We start from the raw sequence: 14,547 nt of genomic DNA on the forward strand, positions 1-14,547 counted from the left end.
TCCCCTTACTCCTGTGTGTGATAGGGAGCAGCAGAGCCTAGCTGCAGTATCTTACATCCCCTTACTCCTGTGTGTGATAGGGAGCAGCAGAGCCTAGCTGCAGTATCCTACATCCCCTTACTCCTGTGTGTGATAGGGAGCAGCAGAGCCTAGCTGCAGTATCTTACATCCCCTTACTCCTGTGTGTGATAGGGAGCAGCAGAGCCTAGCTGCAGTATCCTACATCCCCTTACTCCTGTGTGTGATAGGGAGCAGCAGAGCCTAGCTGCAGTATCTTACATCCCCGTACTCCTGTGTGTGATAGGGAGCAGCAGAGCCTAGCTGCAGTATCCTACATCCCCTTACTCCTGTGTGTGATAGGGAGCAGCAGAGCCTAGCTGCAGTATCCTACATCCCCTTACTCCTGTGTGTGATAGGGAGCAGCAGAGCCTAGCTGCAGTATCTTACATCCCCTTACTCCTGTGTGTGATAGGGAGCAGCACAGCCTAGCTGCAGTATCTTACATCCCCTTACTCCTGTGTGTGATAGGGAGCAGCACAGCCTAGCTGCAGTATCTTACATCCCCTTACTCCTGTGTGCGATAGGGAGCAGCACAGCCTAGCTGCAGTATCTTACATCCCCTTACTCCTCTCCTCATTATTTACTGTCTTATCCTTATCTTGCTGGGTGTTAATACTCTAGGTTGTCACTCCACGTATCTATTCAATATACTCAGCAACATTCTGACCTGGTGTTTTTATGATTATCATACATGTTTAACGTTGTATTGTTTATTGTTATATTTTCATATCTCGCCTTTCCCTCATCTGGGTAACCACTACCGAGATAACGATCTGTGTAAGTCCATTTTAGTCTTTTTTCCTTGCAAACATTAATAAAGGTTATGTTTTAAGATATTTTGATTGACATTTAGCTATGAGAGTGCACTCCTATAGAGTCTTTGGGTTGAAGTTCTCACAGAACGGATATACCCTCCCCTTTTTGTCTACCATGAAGCTTAACCAGCAACTGAATTTATCACCCGAGGAAAACAATAACGATGTTGGTTTACAAGGGGCAAGGCGGATTAGGGATGGCTATCAACAATTTAACCATTGATGGTAGATGGCTTTTAAACATTGGGAGGATCACCGAATGTTCAAATCTGCCTCAAAAAACAGCAGCTGCGTTCTTGCGTGCATTTAAAAAAAAAAAAAAGTGTTGGGATTTTGCCATCAGACCTCCCCCATCGATGATAAAACTATTTACCATGGGGAGAAAACCATCAATAGTCACAAACCATTGATGGTGAATGGCATCCCTAGGGTGTACATATATAAAAGAGCAGACTGTACTCTGCCTACACAATTTATTAAACTGGTATAACTCTAAAATGTATTGTCCCTTTTTGCTTTAAATAATGAATAATTCAGCATATATATCTACATAATACAGACAAAATGATCCAATAACGCTGAAAAGAGAATAGTATTGAGAAACTCACTCTCTTTGTAGTTTCTTTGTCATCTTGTTTTTTTAAATACTTTTTCCTAAAAGAACAAGAAAAAACTAATTATACTGAAAACAGAACGAGAAACTCTTCTGTGGCAGTAAAAATATCATGTCTTAACAAAAAACGCATATTTAGAGTAATAAAAACGTGGACTTTAAATAGCTGCAATGTAGTATGTACATATAATGAAAGCCGTGCATCTCTCACAGTCATCACTCTGGGGGAGATTTATCAAATCTTGAAGATAAAGTACTAACCAGTCAGCTTCTTACAGTCAGGTTGTAAAAAGATAAGTGTTTTGTGCTTGTTTGTATTGAGCAGCTCAAATAAATGGGGTCAATAATAAAATATCAAAATTGAGCGCTATGATAAATAAAATAAACATAACATAAAAGGCATAATAATCACATCTAAATGAATGTTTATAGTCTTAAGACTAAGTATAGGAGTTGATGGTAGAAGCAGCAAAGTCCCGATGGTTACCCGCACCTAGTCCGTGGTGCTAACACCTCCTCTAACTATCCCTACCGGTGATGTTTTTCTTCTCTCTCTGGGAAGTCCTCCTTGAGAAAGGACCAACGGGTCTGAAACGCGTAGGGGAGTGAAGAGGAACAGATTGAGAGCAAGCAGGAAGCCCACCGCCAAGTCCGAAGAAGCCGCCCGGGGTCTGACATCACTATCTAGCTCAGGGGCCTACACACGCCGCCGGGACTCTGTCGAGAAGGTGGAGTTCCCGAGAGAGAAGAAATACATCACCGGTAGGAATAGTTAGAGGAGGTGTTGGCACCGTGGACTATCACTAGGTGCGGGTAACCATTGGGACTTCAGTTGGTTGGGGTGAACAACATACATCCGGGGTGTGTTTTTTTTTTTTTAGAATAATGTGGAAGGTGTATGAGGTGGGGTGGGGGAATGGGTTGCTATGTCCAGTTAATGGAATGGCATGGGGGGTATTTGTGTGTGAGGTAGGGGTGGAGTGTGGTGTTAGTGGGGTTAGGAGAGTAGATTGAAGGGTGAGAGAGTGAGTAAGTTTCAGGTAGGTGGGGTAGATGGGTTGGGGGAATGTGAAGTGCTGCACCGTCTTACAGGAGTACCCCAGCCGCTTACCACTAAGCAAGCTACTTCACCATCAGGTCCAGGTGTAGTGCGGACACCGCACCCACCTCCACACCCAGCCCCGCTGACAAGCATTCTGCAACACCTGTGTTCCAGCTATCGAACCAGCAGAGGCAGGACAAAGAGGAAGGGTACTTACCCACGTCAAACCCCAGCTGTAACATTCACCACAAAAGCAACCTATCGGTAGGTATACTTAAGAACTTGAGACACTGCATCCAGTTACCACCGTGCGGGACACCGCCGTCACGAATTGCCTATCACAGATCCACACTTACCCAGTCAACCAAACTCTCTCAGACGGTTCCTTAAGACTGTAGACCAGTGATTCCCAACCGCGGTCCTCAAGGCACACTAACAGTCCTGATTTTAGTGATATCCATGATTGTGCACAGATGGTTAAATCAAAATAACTGAGGTACTAATTAATTCCTTGTGATCAAGTATGGCTATCCCTAAAATCTGGACTGTCAGTGTGCCTTGAGGACTGTTGGGAACCCCTGCTGTAGACCAAAGGTCCAGCAGGGATAACGTGCTGGTCCAGAACCGCACGGCAAGCAGCCCCCTGAAAGGTTCCACCCACCTTCCCACCGGAGATCAGTCTATAACACCTTCCCCATCAGATCCTACTCTCTCTCCCCCACTCCACAACCCTCCCCCCACGGACCAGCATTGTGCCGCTCAATAAACGATTTGGCCCCAACATTTGGTTGTCAGTATCCTTTATGCTACCACCCCCAATACATCACTATCCACAAGAAGAGCGCACCCGCCCAACAATTATCAATTCAACCATAAGGACTTTGCTGCTTCAACCACCAACTCCTATACTTAGTCTTAAAAGACTATAAACATTATTCATTTAGATGTGACTATTATGCCTTTTATGTTATTTTTATTTCATTTATCAGAGCGCTCAATTTTGATATTTGATCATTTTACAGGTTGTTCTACAAAAATGACAGAAGCTGATTGGTTGGTAGTTTATATCTCCCCAAGATTTGACAAATCTCCCCCTCTAGCTCCATTTGGATCAGGAGTCCCATATACACCTTATGAAACTAAGAAATATGTTCTTTTATTTATAATTAGACTGTTTCCTCCTATCCAGGCTGTTTCTCCACACACAGAACCAATTATTTTCCCAGACGTACAATGTACTTATGTTTTTTGACTTGTTCTTTTTGGACATCTTCTACACCCCACGGTCTCACACCTGCCATGGACAGGAAAAGAGGAATTACTTGTAGTCATGTAAACATTTAGGCTTTAACTGTAAAAACCATTTAATGAACAAAAGGGACAATAGAATCTAACGTAAAGTGTCATTACACACAGGTAAAACTAGACAAAATACAGTTCAGTCACGTATTACTGTGCTGCACACAACAGGGATAGTGAAAAGGCAGGGTCCAATGCATTTTACTGAAACGAAAACAAACTTTTTTTTTTACTTTGCGCTTCATTGCGGTTATTGCAAAAAACGATAATTTTTTTTCTTATAACCACATTGTCCGCTAACATGCGGCTCACACAGATTTTGTGCCATAACAGCATCATATCAGATGATAAATTGGGCAAATGTTTTCTGAGCACAACAAACACTCTTCATGTTACTACAAAAGGATTTGAAAAATGTTAAAGCTTATCTAGGAAGTACAGTATCTGTATTTACAGCATGTTGCACTGACTAACCCCAACTTAGGCTGGGGAACTAAAACTACACTCCACAGTGCACACATACACTGTACACCATGTATAGAGAGAGATATCATGCGTGATGCGTCTACCCTCCTGCATTGCTGCTCATGATGTTGCACTGACACGCCATCTAGTGGCAATCTGTGATGTAGCAGGCACCAATAAGAACACATTCAAGCTATGAGCATGCTGGGACATGTAGCTCTACAACAGAAAGTGAGCCGTAGGCTTCCGTCCTCTGCACATTATTGGGACTGAATTAGTAAATTGTATAATACCCCACTCACCAACGGTACTGTCACTCTAACACACAGCACATTGGAGAATCTATGCCAACTAGCAATTACGGCGCCAAAGGAGTGCGAGGCTTGGAGTGCAGCAGCTGAGGTCACTTCCTGCATCCTGTGGTCGCGCAGAGCAGACGTCACTTCCGGTGCGCAGAGACCTGTCTTTTTTTGCTCTTCTAGTAACGGAAGTTGGTTGGTGTTGAGCGCATATGAAATAGATATGATGCCAGCGGTAACCGTCCTGCACACAGACAGGCGTGTAATAACCATAACGCAGTGAGCGCACATACTGTCTGCCCTGTCTGTAGGAGGGACGTAGCTATTACTGGCTGGGCAGTGTAACATCATACAGCAAATAACATGACGCATATACTACTCATGTTGCTAAAGCCAAGTTGGCGGAAGGACCTCTGACGTCACAACCACGTGACCGCTATGGCAGTGTCGGTCAACTACCAGTGTTACTATCCATGTGGGCATAGAATGGGAATATAAACTTGTGGCAACCGGTAAGCAAAGCGAGCCTGGAAGGGGACACACTTGGCCTCCCTTTCTGAACTAACCCCTCCCCCTTTTGCCGCTGGTCACGTGGTTGTGACGCCAAGGGTACTATACAGCACTTTCTACTTCAGGGTCCATAGGGGGTCCACAGGATTGACCTTGGGGTATAGCTGGATCTGGATCCATGGGCACCACGCAGTTAAAGCTTTGCTGCTCCCAGGATGCACTTGGGTCCGTCCTCCTCTATACCCCGCCCCGGCCACAGGCACCTCAGTTTTAGTTGGTGCCCGGCCGGAGTCGGGTCACCCTGTGCAGTGTGGCTGCATAAGCAGCCCCTAAGCTTTATTCTTTATTTAAAAAAAAAAAAAAAATTTATTATTTTATTTTTACTGTCTTCAGAGCGGCAGCATCAGACTATCCATCTGGACGTCTATGCTGCCGCTCCAACAGCCCCGCTGGCGCTGCGATGCCGGTACTGATCCGGGGATCGCAGTGGGACCCCGGAGTCAGTGCTAGCGTGGCTCCGGGACCACCCAAGGACTCCGCTGCACGCGGGGATAATGCAGTCTTCATGCCGCCGGTCTCTGGTGACAGACCGGCAGCGCTAGTAGCGGCGGCGGGCTCCCCCTCTTCAGGCATACCCCGCGTGTCCGCTGGCCCCCGGGGTGTAAGTACCGGCGGGGAACCGGCTTCCCTGGGGGTTTAGTACTAGCAGGGGAGGCAGCCTTCCCTGCTTCAGCGCTCCTCCCCTCAGCCCAGCGTGCCTTCTCTCATGTGTGCTGGCGTCGCTGGGCTGTAATCTCCTGGCCACTCCTCCTCAGAGCTCTCCGGCGGCCATCTTCCTCAGGCAGCATCGAAGAGCTCCCAGGCAGGCTTCCAGTGCACCAGTCCCCCTGCGTACCTCTCCCCCTGCAAAGGACAGTGTTCGCAGCGCTATAGCCCTCCCAGACACTGAATCTGGGAGGTTGATTGTAGCGGAAGGTGCAGTGAGTTGGTATGTGACTATTGCTAGTGCTGCTGTCTGTGCTTATTTTCTACTTACTGTCAGCTTTTTACCTATCCCTTTCCTTCTCCTACGGCCCGCAGGTGCGTGGGGGAGGGGTGTTCTTTCTGTGTACCTCACTTATATAAATCTACGTATTTGTGAGGTCCGTCACATACTGCGGTGTGCTCCTCAGTACCAGTTTGTGGGCTGTTTGGGTTGCATACTTGGGAGTGCGTGGGTGTTATACGCCTTTCCTCGTTTCGGTGAGACACTTTTTTTGCAAAAAAGTTTGTGTCATGTCTGATTAGGGGAATAAGCGCTCCGAGGCTCCTGTGTTGTTTTCCTGCTGACGCTGTTCGGCAGGGGTTGACGGGGCAGAATTGTCTGAGGACGGTCTGTGCAGGCGGTGCCAGTTGGTACCTGGACCCTCTAAACCCCCGGTGGCGCAGGATCCTCCGTGGGCAATGTTTACGCAAGTGCTGGCGTCAATCGCGGACCGACTTGCGGTCCCGACTGCGGCCCCTTCTAGGGCGTTGCCCCAGCCTACCATGCCCCGTTCCCCGGGTGTGACTCGTCTGGTGCAGTCTCCTCCCTGGTCTCAGACTGTGGGTCCTTATGCGGGTTTGCCGGTATACGTGCAAACCCCCACCGTGCCGCAGCAGTCGATGGTACCTTTTCAGGGGTATCCTCAGGCAGTACCCCCGCCTTGGGTGGACGTCCTCTCCAGCTCTGTTCAGAGTCTGGCGGCTTCGTCCTCGGCTTTTCAGCATATGTTGCACAGTGATTTGCCCCCACGGGCGTCCAAGCGTTCCGTTCCGGCTTCACCGGCGGCTCAGTTCACGGACACGGACGTGTCTTCGGATGACGGGGAGATCCATGAAGACTCTGACTCGGATGCCGGGGCCCAGGAGATGGAGGCTAAGTCTTCCATTAATGTGCCGGCATTGGTTAGGGCGGTGCGGGCCATCCTTCACATTGAGGAGGATGTGCCCGCCCCCAGGTCAAAATACCCTAATTTTAAAAAGGCCAAGGTAGCTTCGACGGTTTTTCCCCTGTCCGATCAATTGACGGATCATATGGCAGGGGCCAGGCAGTTGCCCAGCAAGAGGTTCCAACCGCAGAAGCGGTTGGCTTCGAACTATCCGTTTCCGGAGGCTCATTGCAGGAAGTGGGAAACTCCTCCAGCGGTGGATTCCCACGTTACCCGCTTAATTAAAAGTGCTACGCTGCCTTTGCCGTCGATCTCCCTGAAGGATCCCACGGACAGGAAGGTGGAGACTTGTTTGAAGTCTATTTACTCTCTCTCGGGGGCGGTGGCCCGTCCGTCCATGGCCATCTCTTGGGTGGCTAAGGCCATCGAGAGCTGGGCCAATGCTTTGGAGGATACCTTTCCGGAAGATGCTCCAGAGATCCAGAGAGCGTTGATAGGTCAAATGAGGGATGCGGCTTCCTACATTGGGGAGGCATCGTTAGACGCAAGCCTGCTAACCTCTCGGGTGTCGGCTGCAGCTGTGTCGGCGCGTCGGTCTTTGTGGCTGAGGTCTTGGAGAGCTGACGCTGACTCCAAAAAGGGACTGGAGGCCTTACCTTTTAATGGGGAGTTGCTTTTTGGTCCAGACTTGGACAAAATTGTGGACACTCTGGCTAAGTCTAAATCAGTCTTCCTCCCTTCGGCTTCTGCTCCTACCAAGGTACGGAGCTCTGCTTTTCGGTCCTTTCGGGTTCAGGGCAAGGCAAAAGGTCAGTCCTTCCCGAGGCAGTCGACGACCAAGGCCGCTTCTAAGCCCAAGAAGCAGCCCTGGAGTGCCAGGCGCCCTTCTTCCAAGCAGGAAGATAAACCTTCTGCCTGATGGGACGGGCCTCCCTCTGGGGGACCGACTTCTTCTATTTGCCCAGTGCTGGCACAATACCACCACGGATGCCTGGGTTCGAGAAGTGGTCTCCCAGGGGTACGCCCTGTCTTTTCGGCACAGACCGCCCCACCAGTTTTTCTGCACGAGTCCTTCTCAGGATACGACGAAGTCTTTACAGATTCAGGAAGCTATAGAGTCCTTGCTGACAGCAGGGGTCATTGTTCCCGTTCCTCAATTACAACGAGGGACGGGGTTCTATTCTCTGTTTCTGGTGCGGAAACCCAATGGTTCTCATCGCCCTATCCTCAACTTGAAGTCTCTGAACAAATTCCTCAGAGTTCCCAAGTTCAGGATGGAAACGTTAAGTTCCATCATTCTGGCGATGGAACCGGGGGATTACATGGTGTCCCTGGATATCCAGGACGCCTACCTCCATGTTCCGATAGCACCTTCGCACCAGCGGTATCTGAGGTTCGCTATCCTTCAACACCATTATCAGTTCCGGGCGCTACCCTTTGGTCTCTCCACGGCACCGAGGGTGTTCACGAAGATTATGGCGGTCATGGCCGCACATCTTCGGAACCAGAATGTACGGCTACTACCGTATCTGGATGACCTCCTGTTGCTGGCGAGTTCCCCGGAGGTTACTGCTTCATCATCTCCACTTGACGGTCGCTTGCCTGCAAGCGCACGGGTGGCTGATAAATTGGAAAAAGTCCTCCCTGATTCCATCTCAGCGGATGGTTCATTTGGGAGCCCTGCTGGATTCTCGGCAGCAAAGGATCTTCCTGACCCCGGAGAAGGTCTCCTCCCTGCATCTGAGGATGCACAGTTGCCGCCTGTCGGTCCATTCGGCTATGAGGGTTTTGGGCTCCATGGTGTCAACATTCGACATGGTGGAATTTGCCCAGTTCCATTCCCGGCCTCTACAGGGGCTGATTCTATCGGAATGGAACGGGTTACCTCACCGGATCCGCTCTCAGTTGCTGGTGTTGTCCCCGGAGGTTCGGCAGTCTTTGGCTTGGTGGCTTCAGACAGCTCATCTGATCGAGGGGCGTCCCTTTTGGATCCCGGACTGGGTCCTGCTCACGACGGATGCCAGTCTTCGGGGTTGGGGGGCAGTGACCGGCTCGTTGTCACTTCAGGGTCGTTGGTCTGCGGAAGAAGCTCTTCTTCCCATCAACATTCTGGAACTGCGGGCGGTTTATCGGGCCCTGCAGTCGTCCGGTCCCGCTCTTTACGGACGGCCGGTTCAGGTGCAGTCCGACAACGCCACCACGGTGGCGTATATCAACCACCAAGGAGGAACTCGAAGTCGGGCAGCAATGTCGGAGGTGTCTCGCATCCTTGCTTGGGCGGAGTGTCACATTCCAGCGATCTCGGCAGTCTTCATTCCCGGAGTCCTCAATTGGGAGGCGGACTTCCTCAGCCGTCACGATGTGCATCCCGGGGAATGGTCGCTTCACCCAGAGGTGTTTCAGCTACTCGTGGACAGGTGGGGGCTGCCGGAGCTGGACTTGATGGCCTCCCGTCACAATCACAAGTTGCCCGTTTACGGGTCAAGGACAAGAGACGCAGGCGCCAGTCTGGTAGACGCGCTGTCGGTGAAATGGACGTTTCACCTGGCGTATCTGTTTCCTCCGATATCCTTACTTCCTCGGGTTCTGCGGAAATTCAAGCAGGACGGCGGCACGCTCGTGCTGGTTGCTCCGGCGTGGCCCAGACGTCCTTGGTACTCCGATCTGAGGTGTCTCTCCATCGCCTCTCCGTATCTTCTTCCTCAGCGTCGGTACCTGTTGTCTCAAGGGCCCTGCCTTTACCCGGATCTGGGTCGGCTGTCTTTGACGGCGTGGCTCTTGAGACAGCCGTCTTGAGGTCTAGGGGTTTCTCCAGTTCAGTCATTGGTACCATGCTTAGGGCACGCAAGCCTGCCTCCGCACGGATTTACCACAGGGTGTGGCGCACTTACTTTCAGTGGTGTGAATCCAAAAACTATGATCCTCAGGTGTTCCGGGTTTCCAGAATCTTGGAGTTCCTTCAATCAGGTTTGGACCTCGGCTTACGCCTGGCCTCTCTGAAGATTCATGTGTCTGCATTGTCCGTGTGGTTTCAGCAACGGATTGCTACACTCCCGGATGTTCACACCTTTTTCCAGGGTGTTCTCAGGATACAGCCTCCCTTCGTGCCTCCTGTGGCTCCTTGGGACTTGGCGGTGGTGCTACGGGTCTTGCAGGGTCATCTTTTTGAGCCTCTTGAGGCGGTGGACCTCAAGTGGCTGACGTTCAAGACCGTTTTTCTCCTAGCAATTGCTTCTGCCAGGAGGGTGTCAGAGTTGGGGGCGCTTTCCTGTCGCCCTCCTTATCTGATTTTTCATCAGGACAGAGCGGTGCTCCGCACTCGTCCTGAGTTTTTGCCCAAAGTGGTCTCGAAGTTCCACATTAATCAGGAACTTGTTGTGCCAGCTTTTCAGTCGCCTGATCTTTCAGCTGGTGAGGCTTCCTTAGATGTAGTCCAGGCACTTAGAATCTATGTGGATCGGACTGCTTCGGTTAGGAAGTCGGATTCTTTGTCCTCTTCGGTTTTCACAAGAGGGGTTGGCCTGCCAACAAGCAAACGTTAGCCCGTTGGCTTCATTCCGTTATTTGTGAGGCTTATGCACAGGAGGGTTTACCTGTGCCAGCCTCTGTTAAGGCTCATTCCACTCGTTCTGTGGGTCCCTCTTGGGCTGCTAGACGTGGCGCCTCCGCTGTTCAGCTGTGTAAGGCGGCCACTTGGTCTTCAATTCAAACGTTTTTGAGGTTCTATGCGTTTGACACCTTCGCCTCTCAGGATGCATCCTTCGGGCGCCGGGTACTCCTTTCAGCACAGGAGTGTCCCCGCCCTTAGTTGAACTGCTTTGGGACATCCCCAAGGTCAACCCTGTGGACCCTAAAGTAGAAAACAAGAGATATGGTAACTTACCTTTGTTATCTCTGTTTCTACGAAGTCCATAGGGTCCACAGGGCACCCGCCCTGACGCACCTGGCTTCAAATGGGCTGTGTGGCTGGTCACCGGTTTTCCGTCTCCCATTTCTGTGAGTATGGTTTCTTGTGTGTTCCAGTCTTCCTTCTCTCTGTTTAGTCTCCTCCTCTGGCCTTAGCTGCTTACCAACTGAGGTGCCTGTGGCCGGGGCGGGGTATAGAGGAGGACGGACCCAAGTGCATCCTGGGAGCAGCAAAGCTTTAACTGCGTGGTGCCCATGGATCCAGATCCAGCTATACCCCAAGGTCAACCCTGTGGACCCTATGGACTTCGTAGAAACAGAGATAACAAAGGTAAGTTCTTACCATATCTCTTGTTTTGTTCTAGACCTAACCCTAAATTGATAGTGGCTTCACCTTTAAGCCCACATGGATAGTAACACTGGTAGTGGACTGGCCCTACCGTAGCGATCACATGGTTGTGACGGCAGAGGTCCTTTCTCCAACTTGGGTCTAGCAACAACCCCCTGGGTTATTCTTGAGCTAGGTTCCGACCTGTTCCCTGCACGGCAGGGAGAGGTCATGTCAGATTTTTATTTTTTTTAGAGTGCCCCACTGCAAACAAAGCTCTATTCATAAATATATTTCTACTTTAGGGTCCATAGGGTATCCACAGGATACCTTGGGGTATATGTAGAGATGGCTAAGGCAGGAGGGACAGAGACCAAGTCTCTGTCCCTCCTGCCTTAGCCACCTCTACCTCACCTACTTCCTGCACTCAGGTCCCCCTCTACACACTCATGCCTCATGTCATCTGTCCGTCTCCCCTAGATTGTAAGCTCCTAGGAGCAGGGACCTCCTCCCCACTGTCTCACAGCCTTCTTCTCTAGCACTTCTATGACAGCCTTCACTTCCCAGCTGTATTGTGTATGGAGAATTGTGTTGCTAATTGTTACTTGTGCTCTGTTTATAAGTTGGTTACTGTATTGTAATGTAATGTGTACCCTTTACTGTATGTATGGCGCTTCAGACCTCTTGTGGCACCCAATAAATAAAATATAATAATAATAGGCGATGGCGGCAGCATAGGGAACCACAGAGTTAAAACTTTCAGCCTCCCAGGATGCACTGGGGTCCCTCTCCTATACCCCGGCCACTAGCCAAGGCCATCAGTTTTCGTCGGTGCCCAGCCAGGAGTCGGAGCACCTGTAGTAGAGTGCGGCTGTCAGGGCCCCTGAAGATCTTTCCAAGGCACCTGTGGCTGCACATCTAGAGCAGTACAGCATGGACAGTCTGTACAGACGTCCATGCTGTCGCTCCTTTACCCCGCGGGTACCAGAATGCCGGTATCGATCCGAGGATGCTGGTGGAGGTCTGGGGTCACGACTAGCAGTGACCCCGGACTGTGGCCAGATCCAAGGGGACAAGGTAAGTGGCGGATCCTGCAGAGGGTACCCGCCAGCGAACTCAGTCCCCAGGCAGGGGGCTCCCTGTGGACTGGCTTGCGAGTGGAGCCAGGTATTAACCTGCGCTTCCACAAGCCCCAGGGACAGCGGGCCGCGGTTGAGCGGAAAACATCTGGCGTCCCTGGGGTTAAATGCATTCCCTGTTTACAGATGCCCACCCTGGTCTCGCAGGAGCCTGCGTGTGTGGGTTCACGGTCCAATACGGTACAGCACGTAACGGACGTATTACAGGGGGAGTCATTCTTGCGGCCTGTAGTGTCTCAATGATGATGACATCTGATGACAGTGAGATTTTTTTGACCTTTCAGACCAGGAACCCTTTCGTACTAAGGAGGTGGAGTCTAAGTCAAAAATATATATACCAGGCCTTATACGGGCAGCCCGTGCGGTCTTGGTTATTGAAGATAACGACCCCCCCGTGGCCAAACCTAAATATGCCTTCTTTAAAGCTATTAAAGGTGATGCCACTGTATTCCTCTATCTGGTCAGTTGGTGGCTCATTTACAGGAGACGTGGGGAAATCCGGGTAGAAGATTCCAGCCTCAGTTACATTTGGCTGATGCATACCCCATGGCGGATAATTATTTTTCCAAGTGGGAAACTCCTCCGCAGGTGGATTCTCATGTAACACACATAGTGAGGAGAGCTAAGTTACCCATGGCCTCCTTAAAGGATGACACAGATCGTAAGGTTTAAATATTCCCTTGCTGGAAGGGCGTCCAGACCGTCTATGGCCGTGGGCTGGGTGGCCAGAGCCATGGAGCGCTTGGCTCATAGCTTGGATTTGTCTCTGGACTATGACTCCTCGCCTGTTCAGGCGGAGTTGATGGGCAATCTCAGAATCTCAGCCACGTATATTAATGAGGCAGCCTTAGACATCGGTCTCCTCGCTTCCAGAATCTCCTCGGCAGCCGTGGCAGCTAGCCGTACCCTATGGTTGCGCTCTTGGAAAGCGGATGCAGATTCCATAAAGAGTTTGTAATGCTTGCCCTTTAATGGACAGGTCCTATTTGCCCCTGATTTGGACAAAATTGTGGCTACTCTGGCAGCAGATAAGTCTGCGTGCTGCCATCGGCTACGGTCCCATCAATGTCTGGTGCTTCGTCCTTTCGGCCATATGTACGGCCCAGGGTAAGTCCACAGTGCAGTCCTTTCCTAGGCAGTCAGCAACCAAGAAATCTGCCAAGCCAAAGAAGCAGGCTTAAAGTACAAGACGTCCTGCTCCCAAGTCAAACGATAAGCCTTCAGCCTGACGGGACGGGCCTCCCGTTGGGGGACTTCAGTTCATCCAGTGCTGGTATCTGTCTACCATGGACACTTGGGTCAGAGAAGTGGTCTCTCTGGGGTACGCCCTCTCCTTTCGGCGAAGACCTCCAAGCTGGTTTTTCACTACAGGCCTTCCATCAGATCAGGTCAAGGCCATGGCACTCCAGAAAGTGCTGCAATCTATGCTCCAGGCTGGAGTTATAGTGCTTGTTCCGTTATCCCAGCAGGGAATGGGATATTACTCAAATCTCTGGTACAGAAACCCAATGGGTTTTACCAGCCCAACCTCAGGTCCCTAATCAAGTCTTTGAGGGTTCCCTGGTTCAGGATGTAGACCCTCCATTTCGTTATATTGACAATGGAACCTAGGGATTTCATGGTGTCTTTGGACATTCAGAATGCCTACCTGCATATCCCTATTATCTTGGCGCAACAGCAATTCCTCAGGTTTGCGGTGCTAAGCCGCCATTTCCAGTTTCAGGTGCCCTTTGGTAAATACTCGACGCGCAGTGGCCAGACCAAAGTCATGGCAGCTCACCTGCGGATGCAGGAGGTCTCGGATTACTGGTCTCAGATTACTGTTAGCAGGGTCTCCAGTAATCCTTCAGCAACCATCTGCAACTAACAATATCTGTGTTGTAGAATCACGGCAGGCTGATAAACTGAAAGCCTCTCTGAGGATGCTCCATTTTGGAGGCCTGTTGGACTCCCAACACCAGTGGATCTTGGTGACAGAGGACAAGATCTCTGCATTACAGGCAAGAATACGCAGTTGCCTTCGCAACCGACGAGTGTCTGTGCATTCAGCAATGAGGTCACTGGGCTCCATATTGTCGATGTTCGACATGATGGAATATGCCCAGTTCCACTCCAGACCTTTGCAGCAGCTGATCCTATACAGATTAAATGGGTTGCCGAA

General features: G+C 50.5%; 1 protein-coding gene across 3 annotated transcripts in view; it reads right to left on the reverse strand.

Annotated features, from left to right (window-relative positions):
- CENPU (centromere protein U) overlaps positions 1-4,741 on the reverse strand; it is a 42,670-nt gene extending 37,929 nt beyond the window's left edge. For 2 of the 3 annotated variants that reach the window (XM_088446959.1, XM_088446956.1), the window contains exons 1-3: positions 4,597-4,741; positions 3,763-3,824; positions 1,484-1,529 (exon numbers count right to left, since the gene is read on the reverse strand). In XM_088446959.1, the coding sequence (XP_088303085.1) occupies positions 1,484-1,529; positions 3,763-3,800 (84 nt within the window). In that variant the 5' untranslated portion in view covers positions 3,801-3,824; positions 4,597-4,741. Of the gene's footprint in view, positions 1-1,483; positions 1,530-3,762; positions 3,825-4,352; positions 4,399-4,596 lie in introns of those variants that run through there. The other variant, XM_088446957.1, reaches the window with a different exon arrangement.
- Positions 4,742-14,547: the final 9,806 nt, after the last annotated feature.

This window comes from Taudactylus pleione, unplaced genomic scaffold (assembly GCF_031769625.1).
Source record: "Taudactylus pleione unplaced genomic scaffold, aTauple2 ptg000408l, whole genome shotgun sequence".
NCBI lineage: Eukaryota > Metazoa > Chordata > Amphibia > Anura > Myobatrachidae > Taudactylus > Taudactylus pleione.